Source organism: Megascapheus bottae, chromosome 6, assembly GCF_031878675.1.
Source record: "Megascapheus bottae isolate mThoBot1 chromosome 6, mThoBot2.hap1, whole genome shotgun sequence".
In the NCBI taxonomy this organism is placed as follows: domain Eukaryota; kingdom Metazoa; phylum Chordata; class Mammalia; order Rodentia; family Geomyidae; genus Megascapheus; species Megascapheus bottae.
The window spans coordinates 62,631,047-62,657,097 of NC_143514.1; the positions used below are offsets into that span (position 1 = coordinate 62,631,047).

At 48.6% G+C, this 26,051-nt stretch overlaps 2 protein-coding genes across 7 annotated transcripts in view; one reads left to right on the plus strand and one right to left on the minus strand.

The window, feature by feature from the left end:
• Positions 1-7,702: 7,702 nt before the first annotated feature.
• Positions 7,703-17,131, minus strand: Ncdn (neurochondrin). Of its 6 annotated transcripts, none has more exons than XM_090335249.1 (8): positions 16,432-16,776; positions 15,747-15,856; positions 15,433-15,573; positions 13,410-14,378; positions 12,156-12,397; positions 11,236-11,460; positions 10,299-10,441; positions 7,703-9,214 (listed from the first exon to the last, which is right to left on the minus strand). In XM_090335249.1, exons 2-8 carry the CDS (start codon positions 15,816-15,818, stop codon positions 8,778-8,780), a joined length of 2,229 nt encoding a protein of 742 aa, XP_090191375.1. In that variant the 5' UTR covers positions 15,819-15,856; positions 16,432-16,776; the 3' UTR covers positions 7,703-8,777. The 6 variants fall into 6 exon arrangements, with proteins under 6 accessions (XP_090191375.1, XP_090191374.1, XP_090191377.1 ...); XM_090335248.1 differs by lacking the exon at positions 16,432-16,776 and adding an exon at positions 15,987-16,136; XM_090335251.1 differs by lacking the exons at positions 15,747-15,856; positions 16,432-16,776 and adding an exon at positions 16,783-17,131.
• A 144-nt stretch (positions 17,132-17,275) lies between these two features.
• Positions 17,276-26,051, plus strand: part of Kiaa0319l (KIAA0319 like) — a 90,972-nt gene continuing 82,196 nt past the window's right edge. The window contains exons 1-2 of the mRNA XM_090335247.1: positions 17,276-17,471; positions 20,656-20,825. Of these exons, the coding sequence (XP_090191373.1) occupies positions 20,684-20,825 (142 nt within the window). The 5' untranslated portion in view covers positions 17,276-17,471; positions 20,656-20,683. The remainder of the gene's footprint in view (positions 17,472-20,655; positions 20,826-26,051) is intronic.

The window sequence follows — 26,051 nt, forward strand, 5'->3', positions numbered from 1 at the left end:
CCAGGGGAGGCGTGGCTGTGACGGGGCCGGGTGGGATGGGTAGGGGGCGGGGGCGGCCCTGTGTCCGCTGGACTCTGTCCTAGCAGCCAGACCTATCCTTGCCTTTGAATGAGGAGTATACTCTTCTTTGGCATCAGCTTCTTGGTCTGCGAAATGGATACCAGATCTTTCTCTAACCTCCTCACCCAGTTTCGTGAGCATGCTTGTGCCAGCGTGCGTTAACAAGCTCCTGAATGGTTTGGGGTTTAAAACAAAACAACAACAAAAAAACCCCAAACATCTCTGATGATGGTAGTTCAGAGCTAACCTCTGCAGGACAATCTATGAGATTCTTACCTATGGATCAACCATCAAAGACCAGAAAGAGAGCTGTGGTTCAAGTAGTGAAGTGCTTGAGCGAAAGAAAGCTATGGGACAATGTGTGAGCCCTGAGTTCAAGCCCCAGTACTGGAACAGAAGCAAAAAATTCCAAATCAAAACACAAACGCCCTCTGAAGGATCCTACTTCCTTCGAATTTTCCAGGCTGCTCATGCCAAGCTAGGGTCTGAGGAAGTTGGTAACATAAATTGGCTAGAAAATTGCCTGGGATGGAGGTTTGGCCTAGTGATCTCCACCTGAGAAAGGGACAAGCTACTTCTGACGCCACAGGTAGCTGGGCTGATTTGAGTATATGCCTGTGGCCCTCAGAAGCTGTTGGGTGAATCTGTGTGTGATGACTCATAGGGATGGGATGGGATGTTTACACTCAGCATGCACGGTGCTGTGCATTTCTGTGTTACCATGGTGGGCACTGGTTCTCTGTCAGGCATGTCCGATCTCTACAATCACCCCTCCTTTCCAGAGAAGCAGAGATGGGGATTAAAGAAAGACAAGAGGGGGCCAGGAGTTTGGCCTAGTGGTTAAAGTGCTTGCCTAGCATGCATGGAGACCCGGGTTCGATTCCTTGGTACCACATACATAGAAAAAAGCCAGAAGTGGTGCTGAGGCTCAAGTGGTAGAGCTCTAGCCTTGAGAAAGTCCAAGGACAGTGCTCAGGCCCTGAGCTCAAGCTCAGGACTGGCAAAAAAAAAAAAAAAAGAAAGACAAGAGGAAAGCTGATGGAGCTGGGCCCTGTGGCTGTCTGTTTGTAGCCTGTAATCCTAGCAACTCAGAAGGCTGAGATCTGAGGATCACACCTCCAAAGCCAGCTCAGACAGAAAAGTCCATGAGACTGAATGAAAAGCTAAAGGACACACACACACACACACACACAGGAAGATTTTTTTTTTTTTTTGGCTAGTTGAAAGGCTTGAACTCAGGGCCTGGGCACTGTCCCTGAGCCTCTCTATGCTCAAGGCTAGCGTTCTATTACTTGAGCCACAGTACGATTTCCAGCCTTTTCCTTAGGAATTGAACCCAGGACTTCATGCATGCTAGGCAAGCACTCTACCACTAAGCCACATTCCTAGCTCAAGGAAGATATTTGGAAAAGGAAAAAAGACACACAGAACAGGGCTTAGTGGTAATAAACACAAGCATTTATTATAGAATGTTAGCCTCTGTGCTATGAATATTGAGTTCTCTGACCTTTGAGATAGATACCCATTTTTGTCTTTTCTTCTTGTCAGTCTTGGGACTTGAACTCAGGGCTTCGACACTTTCCCTGAGCTTTTTCACTTAAGGCTAGCACTCTACTACCTTAAGCCACAACTAAATTTCCAGATTTCTTTTTTTTTTTTTTTTGCCAGTCCTGGGCTTGAGCTCAGGGCCTGAGCACTGTCCTTGGACTTTCTCAAGGCTAGAGCTCTACCACTTGAGCCTCAGCACCACTTCCGGCTTTTTTCTATGTATGTGGTACCGAGGGATCGAACCCGGGTCTTCATGCATGCTAGGCAAGCACTTTTAACCACTAGGCCAAACTCCCGGCCAAATTTCCAGATTTCTGGTAGTTAATTGGAGTTAAGAGTCTCGTGGACGTTCATGCCTAGGCTGGTTTTGAACCACGACCCTTACATCTGAACTTCCTGAATAGCTAGGATTACAGGTATGAGCCAATGGCATCTGGTTAGATATTCGTTTTCAAGTAAGGAACCAGGAAAGTTTCATTTTCAAGTAAGGAATCAGAAAGTAAGGAAAGATCTGCCTGAGGTTAAACAGCTAGGTTAGTCTGTGTCCAGTTCCAGTTTCTTCTTAGGATTATTATGCTGGAGTGCCTTAGACTCGGGACTACAATTTAGTCCTGTCTCTACATGATGACATGACTCTGAGTCAGACCCTTTTCCTCTCTGATCTTGGTTTCTGCAACTTTAGCAACAAAAAAGGAGAACTTAGCTTCTTTCTTTCTTTTTCTTTCCTTCTTTCTTTTCTCTCTGTCTCTCTGTCTCTCTCTGTCTCTCTCTCTGTCTCTCTCTGTCTCTCTGTCTGTCTCTGTCTCTCTCTCTCTCCCTCTCTCTCTCTCTCTCTCTCTCTCTCTCTCTCTCTCTCTCTCTCTCTCTCTCTCTCTCTCTCTCTCTCTCTCTCTCTCCGTCCTGGGGCTTGACTGGGGCTTGAACTCAGAGTCTGGGATCTGTCTTGCACACTTTTTGCTCAAGGCTAGTGTTCTGCCACATGAGCCCCAGCACCACTTCCAGCTTTTTCTTTGTATGTGGTATCGAGGAATCCAACCCAGGGTTTTGTGCATGCTAGGCGAGCCCTCTACCACTAGGCTATGCTCCTGGCCTGAGAGTGTTTTCTTATATTTCATTTTAGGGATATAGTAAATGAAGAGATAAAGGTAACGATATTGAGATAGACTAGAAGAAAAGAGGATATGATGGTGATACACTTACTCATGGAATATATAGTTCAGGAGAATAACCCAGATGTGGAGCCGAGGCCTGGGGAAGACATGGGGGAAGGAAGGAAGGCTAGCAGCCAGCGATTCATCACTAAGAACTGTCCAAGGCTGGGGCCATCAGCCAGGGTGTTGGGGAAAGCAGAATTAGATAACTCTGCACCTTTCCTGCTCAGGACACATTTGAGGTCTGGAGTGTGTGTGTGTGTGTGTGTGTGTGTGTGTGTGTGTGTGTGCGCGTGCTTATACAGATGGATGTATGAGTCTTTGGTGATAGACCACTTCCTCTTACCCTCAACTTGAGCCACAGGATCCTAGAAATCAAGCTCCCAATGAGGTGTGGTTGCCTCTCGTCTATTATCCTAGCTGCTCAGGAGGCTTAGATCTTAGGATTGAGGTATGAAGCTAACCTTGGCAAACAAATCTTCAAGATTCTTATCTCCAGTCAACCACCAAAAAGACAGAACTAGAGATACGGTTTAAATGGTAGATAAACTTTGAACAACATGCTGAGAGTGAAGCCGGGCATGGTGGCTCACGCCTGTAATCCTAACTACTCAGGAGGCTGAGATCTGAGGATCACGGTTCAAAGCCAGCCGGGCACTAAAGACCGAAATACTCTTATCTTCAATGAATCATTAGAAAATGGGAAGTGGGGCTGTGGTTACAGAGGTAGGGCGGTAGCCTTGCGCTGAAGAGCTCAGGGACAGCGCTCAGGCCCAGAGTTCAAGCCCCATGACCCACAAAACAAAAAAACTGAGAGCATGAGTTGAAGCCCCAGTATTGGTGTTTGTGTGTGCACACGCGCACACACACACACACACACACACACACACACACACACGAAAGAAATCAAACTGTAGGATAGATGGCAGTGAATGGCATACAAGTTAGTGGGTCCCTTTGAGAGAAGTCCAGAACAGTGAGAGAAGTGATATCAGAGCCCTTTGGGGATCCCTTACTCTCTCTACCAGGCTTGGAAGTCGGAGTAGCAAGATGGGCTGCCTGTATGGCGACTTACTTGTGTTTCTTCACTCTGTTTTTCTGCAGCTTTAAATCCTCACTCTTTTATTCTCTTCCTATTCCTCTTTTTTTTTTAATTTGTTTATTTATTTATTTATTTATTTATTATTTTTTGGCCAGTTGAGGCTTGTACTCAGGGCCTGAGCACTGTCCTTGGGCTTTCTCAAGGCTAGAGCTCTACCACTTGAGTCTCAGCACCACTTCTGGCTTTTTTTCTATGTATGTGGTACTGAGGAATTGAACCTGGGTCTTCGTGCATGCTAGGCAAGCACTCTACCACTAGGCCAAACTCCCGGCCCCTTCCTATTCCTCTTTCCCCCGTTTCCTCTCTCCCTCTTTTCCTTCTTCCCCTCTTCTTTCCCTCCCTCCCTTCATTCCCTTTCTTTCCCTCCCTCCCTTTCTTTTCCTCCCTCCCTTTGTTCCCTTCCTTCCTTTCTTTCTTTCTTTCCTTCCTTCCTTCCTTCCTTCCTTTCATTTCTGTCTCCTTTCTTTTCATCCCTATCCTAATGTGAGTTATTCATTCTCAGAATAGCATCTTCTGTCTTTCTTCTTGTTATAGTCAAACTGTATAATCTCCAGTCTGCAAATCTTTCTAAAGACCACCCCCCCCCGCACACAACTGTCTTCTGAATGTTTCCTTCAGATATTGCCTTGCAGCCATTTGAATTTCCAAGTCAAAACTAGATTCAATGTCTCTTCCACCTCTCACCCTCTTCTTTTGGTTCTGTACTCCCATAACTCCCACAATGATCCTTAAAAGTTTGAAATTTGCAAACCTTTCTCCTCCACCCTTGCAGGTGCAGGTGTTGAGTTCAGGGCAGGGCCTTATACTTATTTGGCTGGTGCTCTACAACTTGAGCTATATCTTCAGCCAGCATTTTTGCTGATTAGTTTGGAAATGGAGTCCTGAAACTTCCCCAACTGGCTTTGAATCACAATCTTCTGGGTAGCTAAAATTCCTTTCCTAGTTCATGAACCATGAAGGATTGCTGAAGAAAATAGAAACAGAAAGCAGTGAGGTGACTCACGCCTGTAATCCTAGCTACTCAGGAGGCTGAGATCTGAGGATCAAGGTTCAAAGCCAACCCCAGCACAAAAGGACCTAAGACTCTTATCTCCAATTAACCTCTAGAAAATGAGAAGTGGGGCTTAACACAAGGGTAGGGTGGTAGCCTTGAGCTGAAGAGTTCAGGGACAATGCCCAGGCCCAGGGGTGGGGCAGTAGTGTTGAGCTGAAGAGTTCAAGTCCCATGACCCACAAAAAAAGAAAAGAAAGACAAAGGGAAACAGAAAATACATTTAGGACCACTCTTGGTGAATGGCAGATGGTCAGTGAATGACTACCAAAGAAATGATAAGTGAATGAATGGATGACTTCATGAATTCGTTATCCTATTAGGGAATTCTTTAGGAGGGCCTATATGGGATTATGACCCTGGCTAAACTAGACACTGCTTCCAGGCATAATCTGAGATCATCTAGTAAATGACTGACTTTGCTCATGTCTGCTGGGGAGAGATGGTGTTCCTCATGGTTTGATTTTGTTTTGGATTTCTCCCACATTGTCTCAAATTTCAGACTTTTGAGGTCTTTTTGCTAGGGACAGGAATTCTTCACTCTCAGGCATGCAAGTGGGGAGTTATACTTGTCTGGCATATATGACCATGAGTGGAGACTTAGTAGGGTATTACAGGGATGCTCACAGCGACACCTCTAGGAAATGAGGAGAGATGACACACATGGGGACATCTATGCTCTAAGACATACACTCATGGAAACACATTGGTGTGCATGCTCACACATACATTGTCTCTTTTACTTGGCCTACTTGCAATATTGCCCTTTTCCTAGGTGCATTTCTTTCCCCTCTTCTTCCAAAATGGGAGCTTGTAGTTCCCTTTAAGTTAAGAAAAAATTCAGGCCTGCTTCCATGATGGTTGACACAAGACATCCTCTTCCTTCCCAGCCTGGCTTGGCTTGTCTGGAAATCTGGCACTAGGAGAGATGCTGAGGCTCCACCCTGTGGTCAGAGCTAACAACTGCAGCTCAGAGTTTCCCCCTTTCCCTCTTGGTTGAATCACCAGGAGCAAGCCAAGTCAAGCCACTCCGCAGCCCAGAACTTTTGGACCGTACCTCATGAAAGTACGAAACTCAGCCTGGATTGGGTTATCATTCCCCCCACCCCAGTTTTGTCTCTCTCACTGTATGCAGGGAAGCACCTTAAAAGCAGGGATGATGAGTGGTTATCCCTTGCTTTGAAGCCCTTCTCTTCTTTTTCCATGTCTACATAATCTCTGTCACTCTGATGACTGTAAGGAGCATCTATACTGGCAGCTCCCAAATCTATCACCCACCCAGAGCTTCTCTTGAAATTCCAGACTATAGAAGTCAATGCCCTCTTTGGATATTCCACAGAAGCACAAACTGAACTCGTATCTTCCACAGAACTATTTGTCTTCCACCCCACTGTTGTTTAGAACAGTGAATGCCCCATTTTCTATTCAGTGGCACTAAGTCCTCTTTGGTTCTTCCGCTTTCTTCTCCCTTGCTCTCTTTTTCTTCTTTCTTTTCCTAGATTCTTGGAGAGCCAATGATGGCCCCAAACTTTCCATCCACCTGCCTTCAACCTTCTAAGGGCTGAGATTACAAGGAATGTTTCACCATGCCTGGTTACATCTGCCCCTCTTGCAACGATTATCTAAAATGTAAAGGTCACTTCTTGTAATCTGCTCAATAAATCTGTATTCTTGGTCCTTAGTACAATCCCTCAGGGCCCCTGAGCACTATACACTTGGACTCATGCAATTCTGGTCCAACTTCATCTCCTACCACATCAGTGTGGCAATAAACTGTTCTTGCCTCTGTATGTACCAGTCCTCTATTTGTCTACCTGGCAAGCCTCTCCTGATCCTTGCTTCAGAGCAAATACTTGCCTTGAGGTCTCCTAGACTTGGTTTAGTGAGGCTAAGGAGTTTTGTGTTCCATTTGTTCAGACATCCATAGAAGTCACTACTTACACCTTCATATTGCTTTATGAAGATGGTGTGGGCCTGGTGCTGGTCTTACTCCAACCTGACAGCTGTGACTCAGGACTCATGAGGCATTGCTCGGCTTGTTTCCTGCAGATCACAGGTTAACAGCTGGTAGCATGAAAGCCACATGCAGTCTGCATATTGTTATACTAGTGGTATTTAAGCTGAAAACCAAAAAGTTATCCACATTCAAATACTGGAATTCATGTAAAGATTAGGATTTAGTCCTGGTGCCAGTACTGGGGCTTGAACTTAGGGCCTGGGCATTGCCCCTTAGCCTCAAAACAAAAAACAACAAAAAACCAGCTGGCACTCTACCACTTGAGCCACCAATTCTTTGATGGTTAATTGAAATCTGATTAACCTTTCTGCTTTGGCTGGCTTCAAATAGCAATCCTCACATCTCAGCTTCCTGCACAGCCAGGGTTACAGACAAAAATGTCACCGGTGGCCTGTTAGGATTTTACCTTTCTAAAAATTGAAGGTTCTGACAGTGACTACTGGCAAAACCTGCTGAGAAGGGAAGGGACAGTGCTTCATTTGTCCCTGAGAACCTCTGACAGGCCTGGCCACATCATCCTGGTTTGTGAACCTGCTGTAGCAGGCAGGGGCTTGAGGCCCGTGTAAAAGTATGGCAGGGCTGGAGTAGTGAGCAAATCAGTCTCAGTGCCTAAGAGACAGTGTTGGAAACAATGGAATCATAGTCCCTTCTTTCTGGGACTCTTGGGAGGCCGAATGAGATAGTACTTGTGGTTATCAGAAAACATTCAGCAAACAGTTGTGAACGGAGAGTCTGAGGAGAGGGAAGAGGCACCCGAAGGACCGCGCAGGAGGGATCTTGTCATCCATGAACATTTATTGAGTGTTCACATGTGCACAGCTTTGAACTTGGCGATCACAGAACGCACTGGGGGAGGTTGGGTGGGGAAAAGTAAAGGATCAGGTATATGGGGGGGGGTCTCCCCCAGGTTCATAATAAAGACATTCCCTGCTGGAGCCGCCAGTCGCGTCTCTCTGCAGAGGAGTCATAGGAAGGGTGGGAGCTGAAGCCAGGCACCACGCTGGTAATGGGGTGCAATCACTGGGGAAACATGCAGACTCTGGGGAGATGTCCCTCCTGATCCTGGCTCCAGCCAGGCCTAAAGGCACCAGGGGGACAGGGATCAGATGCTCAGGAATCCAAGCAGGGAAAAGGACAAGCAAAATAAATAACCCCCAACCCCCATCATCACTCTGCTGCAACATGACACACAAGCTGGAGACCCGGGCCCAAGGACTGTTGGGTCCCTTCTAGGAAGCTCAGGTAGAAGGAGGTTCCCCACCCCCCACTGGCCTGTCTGCCCAGGCTGCCCTGGAAGGTCAGGGGCAGGTCAGACCCTAGGTCAATGAAGTTGGAAGGAAGAACTGCGATGTATGGCCTGAGCCTGCTCTCTGCCCAATGGCAAGAGCCAAATGGCCAATTTAAAGGGCGTGGACCTGGGGAGCCAGAAGGGGCACTGCAGCTTAGGGAGGCCACGCCCTGGCCGGCAGGGCACTTGGGCTAAGCCAGTCAGCTCCTGCCAGCCCTGGCCTGCCCTGGGGCCTCCCTCTCATGAGAAGCCAGACATTGAGCACACTGATACCTAGTGCCCCCCTCCCTGGGGGCTGCTCCAACCTTCCCCGGCCTGGCGGGGACAACCTCATCATTTCCAAGCCGGTTCCTGCCCCCATGGGAGCCCAGGGGGCGGGACGCAGCTCCTCACACCTGAGGGGTGGGCACCGTGCCCTTTGCCCTCTGAAAAGCCAGAAAGCTGGGGTGTTGGGGGGGGAAATCTGGGGAGGGGGGGTTCCAGTTGGGGGCTTCAGGGAAGATGCCTCCTCCCTCCTTCCCTCGCTGCCCGCCCCCGGGTCTGTCCCTAGTCGATGCCCTTCAGGGCTCTGACAGGCACTGCTCCAAGGCAGCCATGCGGTAGTGGCTGGCCGTCTCCTCGCCTGCCTGCAGCCTCATGGCTTCCCGGCATAGCCGGTTGGCCCTCGCCAACTCCACCAGGACACCCTGATAGGCAGCCACCATCTCGGGTTTGACCGAGTTGGGGCTAACACTGCCCAGCAGCTGGAGCAGCTCCTGTGGCCAGCGGGAGCGCAGGGCGGCAGGGGCCAGCCAGGGCAGCAGCGGCACGCAGCCCGTGAAGGCTTGCATGCCAAGGAACCAGAGCTCCTGCAGGTCAGCCCAGATGCCCTCATAGTCAGGGGACAGGGCCAGCACTGCCTGGTCTGAGCCAGGTGTGGCCCGAGCCACGTGAGACTGGGACAGGAAGAGGATGGCGGCTGCAAAGAAACCTCGGGATGCTGGGGTTCCTTGAAGAGCTGGAAGGCAAGGAGAGTACATGAGCTAGATAGATCAGTGCTGGGCCAGCCCCTCACCGTCCACCCTGTGGATACTGCACAAGTGGAAGCAAGGGCCTAGAATCAAGACAGCTGGGGTCAGTCTCTTCCTCTGACACTTAAATTAGATGGCTTTGGGTATCTAGGTTTTCTGGGGCTGTTAATGCTGGCACTAGTCTTAGTATTTTGTCCTGAGGATGAAATGTGATCTGGGCACACTCCGTCACCCGCAGGCACAGGAGAAGAGGGCACCAGAGCAGTTGGGGGAAGGCAAGCAGCACCAGCTTTTGGTGCCCTGCTTTCCAAAGGGGTTCAAGACCCTTCCCAGCCCCTGGCATGTGTACCTGAGGAGGCTACTCACCGAGTGTGATGGCATTTGTGGGTCAGCCAACATGGGGGGGCTCATGACAGACTGGTTCTACATGGGGGGAGGACAGAGTGCAGGGGGCTCCAGAGCCACAAGGACATGCTCCCCTTCCCACTGCTGGGTACCCTGCTGGGATCCCCACTCAGAAAGCACAGAGGCAGCTGAGGGTATGGGCACATTACACCCTGTTCCTGGGCATCTGCTCAGCTCCTCCAACCTGACAGATGGGGTACAGGGAACAGGCGGGGACAGAGGGACCCAAGCAGACACCCACGGCCGAAGTGGGAGACACTGAGGGCTGCCAGGGCCTGGAGGGGAGGCCCTTCCCCCTGCACACGGTGGGCAGTGCGGTGGGCAGTGAAGGCACACGCCTTTACTGGGGCAGGCGAGGTGCTACGATGCAGTAAAAAACCTCAATGGAGGGAAGTTAGGTTTCTGACTCGAGGCCCAAGTGTGGGTGGCTCCACCTCAAAAACACTGGCTTCAGAAGTTTCTTGGCTGCCAGGCCTTCCAGGTGCCTGTGCCTCTGAGCAGGCCTGTACCGCACACCCACCAGACCTTGCTTTAGAAGTCTTCAGAAGGAAGAGAATGTTATCGCTGGGAAGGATGGGGGTGGCGCATGGAGTTGACACCGTAGAGTTCCTCTCTGTGGGAAAATGGAGCCTTGCCTCTGAATGAAGCCCGTCTACCCAGCCTTACCTGGAGAAGTGCTGAGGAGCCGGGCCATGAGGAGGCCCAGGGTGGCCACATTGGCAGCCAGCAGCAGCCTCCCTTGCTGCTGCACCAGCGCAGGCAGCGACGTCATCAGGGTGTTCATGAGAGATGTGAAGCAGGCATCACGCCTGGGGAAGGGGGGAGGGATGGAGGAGAGGCAGATAGGGGGTTAAGCAGAACATATGGAACCTTCCGCAAAACCTGGCTTCTGGCTTTACCAGCTCAGGGTCGGGCAGGAAATTAGGCAGCAGGGCGAAGCATTAACTGAGCCTCAACCATGGTAGATGGGTTCGATTAGATACTGTTGAGCAGAGACTGGGATATAGCTGGAACAGACTCACGTGCTCTGGGCCAACCCTGGGGTCTGGATATGCCAAATCCTTAAGCAGGACTGACTTTTCCCTCTCAGAATCGATCTAAGGGTGTTCTGCACACTTAGCAAGTACTCTACCACTTGAGCTACAAACTTAGCCCATTTGGCTGTAGTGTTTTAGAACTGTCTTCCCCTTTGCCAGAACTGGTCCTGACCTTGTGATCCTTCCTGTTTCTGCTTCCCAGGTAGCTGGGATCATGGACATGCACCACCACATCCTGTTTTGTCTTTATCTACTCTTCAACTCCAGGCTACTGCCCTACCACTTGAGCCACAGCCCAAGGGTTTTCTAGTGATTAATTGGAGATAAGGTCTTTAGTGCCCGGGTTGGCTTTGAACCTTGATCCTCAAACCTCAGCCTCCTGAGTAGTTAGGATTACTGGTGTGAGCCACCATGCCAGCTTTGTCTTTGTCTAGTCTGAATCTCTTTTCATTCTAACACTAAAGGAAATCTACAGACACAGTGAAGCAAAATGGGAGGCAAATGGGCAGCCCCTTTGCTTCCTTGCATCTCCTCCCGGGTCTCCCGAGGCCTCCCAAGGCCCTCACTTGATCAGCCCTGGTGCAGTGACCACGAGGTTGAGAAAGATGTGGCAGCAGGTTTGCAGACCAATCTCCACGCTGTCAGGCAGTACTGAGGTGTCATGGCCGGGAGATGTGAGCTCCCATTGTTGCAGGAAGTATTTGCAGAGAAGGGATGGGGCCCCTTCCTTGATCAGGATCTCTCGGGGTCCATCTTCGACTGTTAGGTGGCACCAGCCGGGCAGAAGGAGTCTAGGGGCATGGAAAGGACAGATGTGTGTGGAGTTAGGAGAGATAGAGTACAATGATGTCTTTTCTTTGAGCACCTTCCTTAAGCAGGAGTAGGAGAAAAGGAGGATGGTTCGCAGGCATTGTCAGAAACACACATTTCAGGATCACACAGGCCCAGGATCCAACTTGAGTAAGCCCGAGTACTTTAACCTCTGTGAGCTTCATTTTCTCATCCTTAAGATATGGATGAGACTTTTTTTTTTTTTGCCAGTACTGGGCTTGAGCTCAGGGCCTGAGCACTGTCCTTGGACTTTCTTAAGGCTAGAGCTCTACCACTTGAGCCTCAGCACCACTTCCGGCTTTTTTCTATGTATGTGGTACCGAGGAATCGAACCCAGGTCTTCATGTATGCTAGGCAAGCACTTTAACCACTAGGCCAAACTCCCGGCCCTGGATGAGACTTTTGTTGTGTGTACTAAATGAGACTTTTCATGGTAAAGGGTATAACTGGCTTATAACAGATGCTCAGTTTGGAAATCTGGTGACAAGTCCTATGGGAACAAGCCCCTGAAATAAGTAGCAATGACCGAAGGGAGGAGCTCTTATGATGGCCTCGTCAGGGAGCATCGTTCAGTCCAGTTTGGGAGAGACAGGGTATGCCCCTATCACTCTTTTCTTTTGAATCTTCTGGCCGGAGAGACAGTAACTCAACTCACCTGAGTGCATCCCCTGGCCAGGCGGGTCCTGGAGTGGTGGGGGAGATGGCCAAGTTGGCTACCTGCTGCGAAAGGTCATTGGCTTCCTCAGCTTCCTCGTAGAGGGTCTTGGCATAGCGGACAAGGAAGGGCAGAAGCTGGCACACCTCTTTACGCAGGGACGAGGTCTCCTCTGCCAGCCAGGCACCCAGGATCCGCACCGAGGCAAACACAAAGGGCTCCTTCTGCTTCTCTGGCCCCACCTGTTGCCACAAGACCCCACTGAGATGGAGCAGGACAAGACACTCTTTTATGTCTCCCCAGCTTAAGGCCAATCTAGGAATAACACTCATAGAAGGGAATTCAGGTCTACGAGTTCTTCAGCCGTGTTCACCAGGCTTCTAGCATACAGGAGAGATGCACTCAGCAAGAGCACCGAGCAGACCCTCATGCTAAGTCTGCTGTATAAAGGGATCTCAGAGATCATACCCCATACTCACTGAGACTCAAGTCACATGATCCTACTCTCTATCTCTAAGAGAAACATCCAGATCTACAGCTAAGCAGCACTCCTGTATTCAGCTCTGACAGGAAGACACATCCTACCATGTAAATAGCCCTCAAGAGTGGGAGGCAGAATGACTCTTTGGGACTGTATAGAAAATGAGACCAGAGTTTAGATGGTCATACTCATAGTTATAGAATTCAGTGGCTAGAGCAGGGCCATTAAAGAGACCAGAGTCATCATGTCTGAATCCCTGGGGCAGGCGAGGGAGCCTCTCAGAGAAGGAAGAAGAGACTTGGTAGGGGGGTGGGGAGAGGAAGGAGGGATGAGACAAGTAAGAGTTATATAAAACTCCACAGAGGCTAGGAATCAGAAAGTCCTGTTTTTTCCTGAGCCCTGCAAGTCTGTATGTGTGTCTGTATAAAACATCACTATGGAATGAGCAGAACAGGCTGCTTCAATTTTGTGTGCGGTGTGTTGTGTAGTATGTGTGTACTGGAGAGTGTTTTATGAGTGGGAGAATACTGTGTTGTGTGAGTGTGTGCTGCGATGGGTGTGCACATATGGTGTGTGGTATGGTGCCTGTGTGGAGGCCCACGGAGAAGGAGAGAGAGGGAGACTCGGCCACACACTACTGCCAGAGTGCTTGCCTGCATGTTCGTGAAGCTCTGCCGCCTGCCTCCCCATCCCACCCCCTTCTCTTGCCTTCTGGCTCCAGCTCTGTCTCCCCACCCTCACTGGGCTCCGTCTGAGGGCCAGTGTATCCTTACCTGCAGCAGGTAGTGTATGACGGCTCCGATGGCCTCCTTCATGATGCTCACGAGCTGCACCTTCTGGGGCTCCTTAAGCAGGGACTGCTCACAGCGCGTGCATTCCTGGATCCCCAACTCCATGAGGGCATAGCAGGCAGTTACCACATCCTCTTTCACCTCTGTGCCTGTCTCCTCCAGGGCCAGCCGGACCTCTACGCATGCCAGATTCACCAGTAGAGCAAGAAACTTGCTCCCGGAGCTGCCCACTGGGATCCAGTCGGAGCCGCAGGCGTGCGCCAGGCGGGCTGCCAGCTTCAGTGCAGGGTTGCGCTGCCAGGAGCTCAGCTTGCTTCCCAGGATGCGTGCCAGCCCGGCCTGCAGATCCCGGAGGCATTCGGAGGGCACCGTTGTTGGGGGCAGAAAAAGGGGCAGCAGCTGGCAGAGCTCAAACTTGCTGGCATCCTCGGCTTTCTGGAAATCCTCACTGAGGCCCCGTAACACTGCCAGCAAGTCAGGCTCCGCCTCCTTCCAGCACTGTGTCTCAGCAGCAGCCAGGAGCCCGACGAGGAGTGCCAAGGCCTGGTCAAAGCCATAACCATGCCCCAGGTAGGCCTGACACAGGGCAGACACTGTGCCACCGGCAATGAGGTGCCGAGGCCCTCGAGGCGTGCCTGCTACAGCTGTTAGGCACTGGTAGGTATCATCGATCATGGAGCGGCGGGCGGCATCATCGGGGTCTCCCCGGGCTGTGAGGAAGGTGCTAAGGATAGGGATCTTGTTCAGGACCTGGGGATGGGTGGCCAGTTCAGGGTCACTGCAGAAACAAGCCAGCAGGGCCACGCCCAGGGCCCGGAGAACATGGTCAGGGCACCCATCCGGTGCCTCCTTGCTGGTCAGGAGACGGTTGGGGAAGGTGAAGCCAACGGCATCAAAGATCCGCCGTCGAGTCTTGGCATCAATGTCACCTGCTTTGACTGCCTTGGTCACCTGTAGGGGGTATGTGCTATCAGCAAGATACAAGGAAGAGGAGGCAAGGATTATCCCTTTCCTTGTACCCTAGGCATTAAGCACCAGGAGAAATGAGTTATGCAACAGGACTCATTCTGGGGTCATTTCATCAGCTTTTTCTTTCTCCTTGAACAGACAGGTGTGCTCTCTGGGGTCTCTCTCATCTAGGATTATCCCGGGGAAGGGACGTCCAGTCCTATGCAATCTCTCATTAGGGTTGCAACCTGGCCATTTGAGTTCTGACATCTACTTTAGTTGCCTACAACCTGGGTTAGAACTCAATGTTTAAAATCTCTCAAGGATTTAAGGTCCTTTCCTAACTACTGTCTCCAGAGAGACTCTGATCCATTTCCGCCACCTTCTCAGGGGAAATGGCTCCTATGTCTTGCCACTTTGCATGTCAAAACATTTCCCCTCACATTTCACCTAAACACCTCCTCTGCTGCAGTGTGAGCCCTTGACTCCAGAGCCTTCTCCCTGTTGCCATGGCAAACAATCAGCGGCTGTACTCCCTCCTCCCTTCACCCCCACACACCAACACCCCCCCACCCCTCCTAGCACTGCAGTTTCTGCTCTGCTGTCCCCAGTGAGGGTTTCTTTAACAGAGCAAAGACCTGAACCAGCTCCTTTACCTTCAATCTGCCCACTGCCATGCCACCCTGGCCACCCTCTAGGACCCCCTCCCCAATCACTGTCAATCCTGCTACTCTCTTGGGTCCCAGAAAAAACAAAAAACATCTCCAGCCCTTAAGTACTCTGCACTAGTTACTACCTGCTGCTGTTATCCTATGAGTCAGCTCCCATCTGCTCTGGGACGCCCCAGAAAACAAACCTTGGCAACCTCCTCCAAGGCCTCAGTGCCATGGCCTGAAGCACCCCTTTGCCTCTGTTCTTAGGGAGCAATAAAGGCATTCTATGGTGCCTCTAGGGTTTCTAGCACTACCTATATATCTTTGGGGAGTTGCTGACCCCATTTCTTAGGTGCCTGACCCCCAAAGCCCTCCCAGCTCCCAATCGCCAGCAAGTTCCTTACTAGCAGCAGGGCTGCAAACTGCTCGCTGTCATTCTTGGCTTCACGGAGGGCTCCCAGGTAGCGCTCCAGGGTGGGGTTTCGGCTCTCTGCCTGGTTCAGAGCTGGCTCACAATCCGAGGCCATGATGCCCGCCTTGCCCAACTGTGAACACAAGAGGGACTGAGCATCCCTCTGCAGAGGAGGGGCGGGGGCGGGGGCGGGGGTGGAAGTGGAGGATGGAGGGCGGGATTAGTACAGAGGGAGGAGGGAGGATTTGGAAGGGTGGCTTCCTCAGGACTGACCTCCCTAGGGGGAGCCCCTTTCAAAGGCTGGACCTGAGAATCCTTTGGGATGAAGAAGGGACCCTGCTCCAAGGTCACCTCCAGAAAGTGGGAAGGGAGGACCATGCATTCTGATGCTCAGCTGGACAGCTCTCACCAATTTCCTGGGGGAGGGAGGGGGTTGTCTCCACTGCTCAGCAGCCCCTGGCACCAGAAACCAGGTTTTCTCTTTCCAGGAGGCACACAGGGAATGAATGAGTGGCAAGGACAGACAAGAGAGGAATGGAGACATACATGGGTGAAGTTCGATTATCCGGACTCAGTTTGACAGGCGAGTTAAGGGGCATCATTCTAGCTTCTCACCCCTCTTCAGAGGAGGCAGAAACTAAGCTTGGACCAGCTTGAATATAAGCTCACCAGGGAAGGCTTACAGACTCCTATGGGGACCCCACCCCTCCAGCCAGGGCTCTCAGTTACCCCCACCAGTTCCTAGCTTTCTCTCCTTTCCTTCTCTGGGGCAAGGGCTGCAGGAGGTGCAGCAGCTGGAGCAGCAACAGAATTAACCCCTTGTGCTCCCTCCGGGTCTTCGCCCACCGCATCCCGCTACTGGCTGGGGCTGGAGAAGCAAGAGGGGGTCAGAAAATCACGGGACAACAGGGAATACAGAAGCCGGATAATCGAAGTGGGGCTGCTGAGATGGGGCAATGAGAAGGGGAAAGAGGGTCTCGGCGGTCACCACCTGTCCCGCCGCAGCCAGGTCACAACACGACATTGATGAAGTCACGACAAGGCAGCGATGAGATCACACTTCACGATGGCGCGGTGATGTCACGGAGAGATCACAGCGAAATCACGACATGGAGAGGGACAGCCCCCAAAGATGACAGGGCAGTTTTTTAAAAAAAAAATTAAAGATATATCTTGAAAAGGGGCTGTAACAAAATGGAGTCTCGACAGGGCACGGTGATGTCGCGATATGGCTCGATGGAGTCGCGCTAGGGTCCCCGGGGAAAGTCGGCATCGATCAGCGGCGGCTCCAAGAGGCCCCGGCTGGGATGCAGGGGAGGACCTGAAGGGGGGCTGAGCTCACCAGGCTGCGGCCCCGAGCGGCGAAGTCTTCTCCGGTGCGCGAGGCTGTGGGAGCCTGGGGCCGCTGCTCACGCCGCGTTGCCCACTCCGGGCTCCGGGCTAGTGCAGCTCCACCCCCACCCCCGCATTACTCTCGACCAATCAGCGGCGGTTTCACTCCTGGCTGGGGCCAATGGCACGGCAGGGCGCTAAACCGTAGGGGGTGGATACCGCCGCCGCCATCTTTCTTATGGGCATTTGCCCGAACGTGCGGCCGGGGAGTCTTGTAATAGAGGCGAGGTGCAGACTGCCCCTGGAGGCCGGGAGACCGGAGGCTTGGCGCGGTGCAGACTCCTTCGCTGGGTGTACTGATCTACGCCCAGCGCTACCCCTCCTCCTCCCCCACGGGCTCGCGGCTGGAACTGCGCTTCCGGAGAGTGGGAGGGCGGGAGGGTTTGATTGGCATGGAGAATGTGTTTCCGGGTTGAGCCCCAGGGAGGTGAGAGGAGGCGGCGTTTCCGGCCGCCGTCGCTGTCCAGGGAGGCTGAGGCAAGAGGGAGCTGTCCGGGTGGCCGAGCCGGCGCTACCTTCTTCCTCTTCCTCCTCCTCTGCGTGAGGGTAGAGAAAGTCGGGGGCCCCCCCTAGCCCATGGACCGGGAGGAGGCGGAGGCCGCCGAGAGCCGGGGCCCCGCTCTATGGCCCTGAGCCCCGGTAGGTGGCCGGGACGGCTGGCTGCCAGGCCGAGTACCGGGAGCTCAGGGGAGGGGCAGGCGGGACGGGCGATGCCCGGGGTGTGGGGACTCGGCCCGGGCAGCCAGCTGCTTCTGGCCTTGCACAGACGGAGCTGGCGTTCCAGGCTGAACCCCGTTTCTTTGGGGTCCGGGTCTGGTCTTGCTGCTCCCTGGCAGACGGGGGGGCCCAGCCTGTCAGTCTGCAGGGACTGCCGCTGCCCTTTGGATACCCTCGACTTCGTCTCTTGCAGCCTCGTCTCGAGTTGCCTCTGGCGTTTGATCTCCCCACTGCGATAGAAAGTCAATGCAGAATGAGGGGGGCGGGTTTGGGCGCGATGTGTAAATTAGGATTCAAAGGCTGCCTCGTTCAGGATTTTGGAAAATTATGCTCTACAGAGGGTCCTGCTGTGGCTGCAGTGAGCACCACAAAGGTGAAGTGGAGGAAGTCAAAATAGAAAAAAGAATAGCGAACCTAGACGGGGTTTCAGGAATGCTTTGCCTTCTCTCACCTCTTGGTGGTTGTGCCCAACTGACAATGAATGCTGTCAGTGAAGAGCTGACTCTCCTGGTGCTTTCATGTGATTAACAGACTGGAAACTAGGAACAAGTTGGAAAGACGACCTCCCAGAACAATCTGTTCATTTTTCCAGCTATTTGGAAAACAGTGTCTGCAAATATAAGCAAAAGCTATTCATGGCAGTCTGTTCTGTAACTTTTCCCAAATATAAGACTTTTTTTTTTCCTTTAAAGCTTTCTTTCTTCTTGATTACTCACACTCGATGAATAGGCTGTTTCAGACGTGCTTTGTCGTTACTCAAACATATCTTATCGCTGTGTACATAAATGGAGTTCCACGTATGTAGCTGACAGACTGAACTATGATACATCCCCCATCAACCTGAAGTATTAAGTAAACATTACCCCCTGCTCTGTCTGAACAGCTGCTGCAACAGAAAGTGCTTTTATTTCGGGTGTGCTTGTAACGCCCTAAATGCCAGAACTATTGGGAGCTTTTCTAGATTTTCATTTGTCAAGTATTGTGGGGGTGTGTGTTCTCTCCCTGGGTTGTTACCCTTTGATTCAATAACAGACTATTTGGATCTTGGTGATGTGTTGTTGTTCCTGCCTCTGGTCAGCAAGCCTTTCGCTGGACCCTAGCAGTGATTTGTGCCAGTAGGCAATTGTAGGTTTCAGCAGAATGACTGGTTGGGAGTTAAATGAAATTAGCTCTGCCTTGCTCATGCACAATTTGTAAGACATTGCACTTCTAATCAGCTTGCTGTTCCAATGGTGTTTATTACTCCTGTTTTCAAAGCCTATTCATTTCTTTCCTGCTTTTTCCACCCACCTGCCAGGATATTGATGACAGGTGTTGAGTCACCTTGAGTTTTAAATCCTTTTGGGGTAGGCAGAAATGGTAAGATCTTAGTATGCACACGTGTGCACGGCACACATTCTGTCGGGTATCTAGAGAAGTTTTGGAGATTTATTTTCCTCCTTCCCTCCCTCCCTCCCTCCCTTCCTTCCTTCCTTCCTTCCTTCCTTCCTTCCTTCCTTCCTTCCTTCCTTCCCTCCCTCCCTCCAGCAAGGATTTAGTCATAGTCTTTTGAACATGTCTCTGGTTCACATACCTCCTCTCCTTTCTGCCTTTTGCTTCCTAACATGTACAAAAAAAAAAAAAAAAGAATAGCCGGGTGCAGTGGCTCACACCTGTAATCCTAGCTACTTAGGAGGCTGAGATCTGAGGATCTTGGTTCAAAGCCAACCCTAGCACTAAATTCCCTGAGACTCCTTATCTCCAGTTAACCACTAGAAAACTTTAAGTGGCACTGTGGCTCAAAGGATAGGGCACTAACCTTGAGCTGAAGAGCTCAGGGACAGCGTCCAGGCCCAGAGTTCAATACCCACGACTGACAAAAAAAAAAAAAAGAGAAACAAGCAAAAAACAAAAACAAAAACAAACTAGAAATAGGAAGACCTGGAAAGAAATGAGATGAACTCTTTCTAGTGGCAGTGGTTCAGTGAAAGCCTTTTCTTAGGTTAGCTGGCTCAGTTTTGCGGTAGTGTGCTCATGACCGGTCATCAGCCATGAAATCCACCTCAGGTGATACTGATTTTTCTGTAAGCTGGTAGGGAGTAAGAGGTATTGGTGCACTCATTTTCCAGATTTCAGTGACATATTTAGGACAGATGATCAACTTTCTGAGATGGGCTCTCATGTTGCTCAGGCTGGCCTTGAACTCAAGCCTCCGCATAGCTGGGACTGCAGCTGTGAGTCCCCATTCCAAACCATCAGATTTTAAAAACTGATTCTTCAGAACTTTGTTCGTCCCCATAATGTCAGAATTTATGATATATACAATATAGCAGAGTTGTACAAGAAGAAAGAGACTTTTGGAAAATTGTTTTTTTTTCTTTCTGGAGATCAGCTAAATAATATAGTTTCTAGATACTAGAGTAGCTAGTATAGGATCTGACATACATAGTTGCTGAATGTGTATATGAATTTAAGCTAGGAATTGCAAGTGAAGCTTAGGCATTGGGGATAACTGAAATTTATGTTGGATAGAGTCTAAAGATGGTGGTGTTGAAAACATTTCAACAATACTGGGCCAGACAACACCCTTGGGTTAGATTAGTTAGAGCAAGTCCAACTTCTTTTCACAGTGTGTTTGGTCAAAGTCACAAAGTTGTTTGCACAACCAGAACTGGAAAGTCAAAAGCTTTTTTTTTTTTTAAATCAGGTGGAGAGTCATTATTGTTATTATTGTTTATCATTACTATTATTATTATGGTCCAAGACCTGGACCTAACTCTATACCTGACACTTTGGCTCATTGGCTAGTGTTCTATCAACTGAGTTATGCCTCCAACTCTTGGGCTGGTAGCCTTTCCATTCTGTGAAACAATTTACTGTTAAATACTAATGAAGCATAAAACATTTCAGTTTGCAGTAGGTTCATTTAAAATCCCTTGCTATGTTACCACATCAATAATTATAGGCTATGTCAAAGACCAGGTTTAGAATTTACTGCAGGAATGAGCAGTGAAAGACAATCGAAATTTTTCTTTTCCTAACCTGCCACATTCTATAACAGTCCACATTTCCAGGAATCAATTATTAATTACTTGGCATATAATTTCTTCTCTTTCTATTTTCCTAGTGTGCTGGTTCTGCCTGTCTGGAAGGCCATGGGGAAGAGGCTGGGAGTCAAGCCAACTCCTGCTTCCTGGATTTTATCAGGACATTGTTGGCAGACATCTGTGAAGTGGTTGAGAAGCCTGTACCTGCTATATACTTGCTTCTGCTTCAGTGCTCTGTGGTTGTCAACAGGTACTGTTTTCTCTTTCTTTCTTCCTTTTTTTTTTTTTTTTTTTGTGGGTCATGGGGCTTGAACTCTGGGCCTACGCACTGTCCCTGAGCTCTTCAGCTCAAGGCTACTACTGCTCTACCCTTGAGCCAAACCCCACTTGTCGTTTTGCTAGAGGTTAGTTGAAAATAAAAGTCTCAAGTTCTTTAGTGATCCGGCTGGCTTTGAACTGAGATCCTCAGGTCTCAGCCTCCTGAGTAGCTAGGATTACAGGCATGAGCCACCAAGCCTGGCATGTTTTCTTTATAGATATAAAATTTAACAAGAACACTCTGACTGGGTGCTCTTGCCTATAATCCTAGCTACTCTGGAGGCTGAGATTTGAGGCTCAAGGTTAAACCTAGCCTTGGCATGAAAGTCCATGAGGTTCTAATCTCCAATTAACTACCAAAAATCCAGAAATGGAGCTGTGACTCAAGGATTAAAGCACTAGCCTTGACCAAAAAGCTCAGGGATCGCATTCAGGCCCTGAGTTCAAGCACCAGGAATGGCACGCGCGCACACACACACACACACACACACACACACACACACACACACACAAAGGCACTCTGTGTGAGTCTCTCTTCCTTTTGTTGACAGAAATTGTCACACTGTAGTTCTTTTTGTTTGTTCTGGTTTGGACCCAAAATTTAAATTGTATTATTGTAGGGCGATAGCCTTGAGCTGAAGAGCTTAGGGACAGCACTCAAACTCAGAGTTCAAGCCCCACAACTGACAAAAAAAAAATAACAGCTCAAAATAAAGAAAAGTAAAGGATTTACAGGTGTAGTTCAAGTGGTAGAGTGCCTGCTTGTAAGCACGAGGCTCTCCAAAGCAAAAGATGTATTGAGAAAAAGAAAAAAAAAAGGTTTCATCATTGGACAGATTTAGATCCTGGAGCTGAGTGTTTTCACTTAACAAGTGAGACTTAGTACATTACCTGACTCTCTCCCTCTCCCCCCCCCTCTTTCTCCCCAATCCCCCCCTCTCTCCCCCCCCTCTCCTTTTCTTTTTCTTTCCTTTTCTCTTTCTTTCTTTCTTTTTTTTTTTTTTTTTTGCCAGTCCTGGGCTTGAGCTCAGAGCCTGAGCACTATCCTTGGACTTTCTCAAGGCTAGAGCTCTATCACTTGAGCCACAGCACCACTTCCGGCTTTTTTTTTTTTTTTTGTATGTATGTGGTACCAAGGAATCAAACCTGGGTCTTCGTGCATGCTAGGCAAGCACTTTAACCACTAGGCCAAACTCCCAGCCCTCCTTTTTTCTATCTCTGTCTCTTTCGCTTTTTTCTCACAGAGTCTTGCTATGTAGCTCAGCTTACCTTGAATTTGTGTTTTTTCTCATCCCAAATGCTGGGATTACAGGCTTGCATCTCCACATCCAGTTTACCTAATGTCTTTGGGGAAGGATAAGATCTACCTCGTAGCTTGATTTGAGGAGTAATATAATTATAGTGTGTAGTATAGCACTCTGAATATAGATGCTTAGAAAATGATAGTTTGCTTCTTTTCCTAGAGGAATCTTCACTTACAGGGGGAATATATTTCTTTTTGCCTAGATAGTGGCTATGTTGGTGGATTTCATAAACTTTGCTTTCTTCCTTGAGATGATTTCACCCTATTAAAGCCTGTTGTCAGGAGTGAGTGATGAGAAGGCTAAATTTCAAAAGCCAATACCCTTTCTGTTGTAAAAGATTTTTTTTTCAGGTGGGGGGGTGGGGGGAGGGGAATGGGGACCAAGACATGTGAAAGGGTATCATGTATGTGAATTAATGTACCTTCTATCTGGCAAATATCATGTAACCCTTTTACTAATTACAATAAAAAATTTAAAAAATAAATTTTTAAAAAAAGATTTTTTTTTTCCAGTCTTGGGGCTTGAACTCAGGGCTGGAGCACTGCCCTTATTTTTTTTTTTTCCTCAAGGCTAGCGCTCTATCACTTGAGCAATAGCACCACTTCAGGCTCTCCCACCCCCCTCCCCGTGTATGTGGTACAGAGGAATTGAACTTAGGGCTTCATACATGCTAGGCAAGTACTCACCATGAAGCCTGTTCCCAGCCCAAAGGATTTTTTTAAAAAAATATAGTTCCTTTCCAGATATGGCATGACAAGACAGCATTTGAGTATGTTGCCGTTCTGGACAGTGACCAAATCTTCTTCTGTAGAACAGGCATGTCTGCTATTGAGGATAATTCATCAGCCTTTTGCTTTGACAGTTAGAACGATTGCTAATGCTTTCCTAAAGTAATTGATCATCAGGATCTGGAGAATGAAGTGATTACTGTGTTTAGCAATTTTAATAGCACTAGCTTTAGGGTTTTTGTTGTTTTGCAGTGGTGGTTGATGATTGCATAATTACAGCAGTGGAAATTGCAGTTGATAGAATGCTGACCTAAATGTTTTTGCTTCAGATGATGCTTTTGTTAACTAGTTCCAGGCAACATTTTATATAAGATTATTTGGATTAAGTAACTGATTTAACGCCCTGAAGTTAGGGAAAATCACTCTTTTTTGGAGTAGTGTACCAACTGCATACTAGGTTTCAGACTAAAAGCATTGCATGGCACCATCACTATACTCATTTGATTTACATGATATCCCTAAAGCAGGTAGTTTTGTGCTCATTTTATAGGTGAGGAAATAGAAACCCAGAGAGGTGACCAAGGTCACACAGCAAGAAATGGCAGAGCAGGAACCTAATTAAGCATCATGTTCTTTCTCTTTTACTTTGTTACTTTCAGACCACAGGTATCTTTTGTAGAACCAAGACAACTTTTTTTTTTTTTGGCCCAGAATTATGATACAAACTTGCTATTTGAAGGATTCCAAGTATAAGGGAAGGAAAATCGATTTGGAGTTTTGTGTATTTTTTCAATCACATTTGGCTAAATAGAACCTTGTGGGCTCACTGGGCAAGTGTTTCTTACTCCTTGAAAGTGGTCCTTAAAAATAGGACCCCAGGGGCTAGGAGCATAGCCTAGTGGTAGAGTGCTTGCCTAGCATGCATGAAGCCCTGGGTTCGATTCCTCAGTGCCACATACACAGAAAAAGCCAGAAGTGGTAGAAAGCGCTAGCTTGCAGAAAACTCAAGGACAGTACCCAAGCCCTGAGTTCAAGCCCAAAGACTGGCAGGGAAAAAAAAAAAGGACTCCAATGATCAGTATGAGTAGACAGAAAGAGCAAAGGTATATTGTTAGGCATACTTGTTTCTGTCTCATTTTAGAAAAGTTTTTTACTGTGGAAATAAAGGGTCAACAGCCATATACATTTTTACTTTGTGAACATGCCAGCAACATATGACAGACATGTTTATTGAATATTTTTATATTTATTGGAGCTCTTTCACATCTGGGACTTGAACTTTGGGCCTGGGTAATGTTTCTAAGCTCCTTTTGCTCAAGGCTAGCACTCTATTACTTGAGCTACAGTACCATTTCCAGCTTTTTCTGAATTGAAGATGAGACTCATCAACTTTCCTGACCAAGCTGAGATCTTCAGATCCTCTTGAGCAGCTAGGATTGTAGGTATAAGCCACCAGCACCTGGCAACTATTTTGTTTTTAAATTTCAACTTTTTTTTTTTTTTTTTTTTGCTAGTCCTGGGCTTGAGCTCAGGGCCTGAGCACTGTCCTTGGACTTTCTCAAGGCTAGAGCTCTACCACTTGAGCTTCAGCACCACTTCCAGCTTTTTGTATGTATATGGTACCAAGGAATTGAACCCGGGTCTTCGTGCATGCAAGGCAAGCACTTTAACCACTAGGCCAAACTCCCAGCCCTTAAATTTCAACTTTTTATAACATTTTTCTTTTCCGTCAGTAGCTTTTTTTTTTCTGTCAATCGTGAGGCTTGAACTCTGGGCCTGTGAGCTGTCTGTCCTTGAGCTCTTTAGCTCTACCACTTTGAGCCATAGCACTAATTCCAGTTTTCTGATGGTTAATTGGAGTTTAGAGTTTCACTGACTTCCATATCTGGGCTAGCTTTGAACCATGATCCTCAGATCTCAGCCTCCTGAGTAGCTAAGATTACAGGTATGAACCACTGGTCCCTGGCAACATTTTTCTTTTTTTTTTCTTCTTTTTTGTTAGTCGTGGGGCCTGAACTCTGGGTCTGGCCGTTGTCCCTGTGCTCTTTCCAACATCCATCTTCCTTCCTTTCTTCCTTCCTTCCTTTCTTCTTTCTTCCTTGTGGGTCATGGGGCTTGAACTCAGCCTAGGTACTATCCCTGAACTCTTCAGCTAAGGCTACCACCGTACCCTTGAGCCAAGCCTCACTTCTGTTTTCTAGAGGTTAATTGGAGATAAGATTCTCAGGTCATTTTGTGCATGGGCTGGCTTTGAACCTTCATCCTCAGATTGCAGCCTCCTGAATAGCTAGGATTACAGGCATGAGCCAACGCACCTGGCTTCCAACATTTTTCTTTAAAGGCACAATATTCTAATAAAAATTGACATTTTTCTTTAAAGGCAGAATATTCTAATAAAAATTGAATAAGGGTTATTCATGGAGTATCATAAGAAATTACCAAGTTAAAATGAAAAGGCTTGCTTTATTTATTTATTTAGTACTTAAGACCTCATGCTTGTGGACTTCATTGGCTGGAGTTATATTACTTGAATCATACCTCTACCTCTAGCCTTACTTTTTTTTTTTTTTGCCAGTCCCAGGCTTGAGCTCAGGGCCTGAGCACTGTCCTTGGACTTTCTCAAGGCTAGAGCTCTACCACTTGAGCCTCAGCACCATTTCTGGCTTTTTTTCTATGTATGTGGTACCGAGGAATCAAACCCAGGTCTTCGTGCATGCTAGGCAAGCACTTTAACCACTAGGCCAAACTCCCAGCCCTAGCCTTACTTTTTTTTTAATAATTTTTAAATTGTGATTAATAGAAGGTTTACATTATATTCACCAGATAGGTGCATAACTTCACAAACATTGATACTCTTTCTCATGTCTTGGTCCCCTCCCCCCGCTTATCTTGATTTCCCCCCTTTCCTATCCAATTTCAAATAACCAATTAAGCACATATAAAATATATCAGATAACAAGGTGAAATATTGTAACAATATGAGATACCCAAGGGATGGCAAAAGAGATGAGAGATAACATTCATCCCTAATGGGGCATCTGGGTTGTTTCCATTAGCCTAACTTTTTGCTGGTTAATTGGAGATGAGGTCTTGCAGACTTTTCTGCCTTGATCTTCTGAGTCTCAG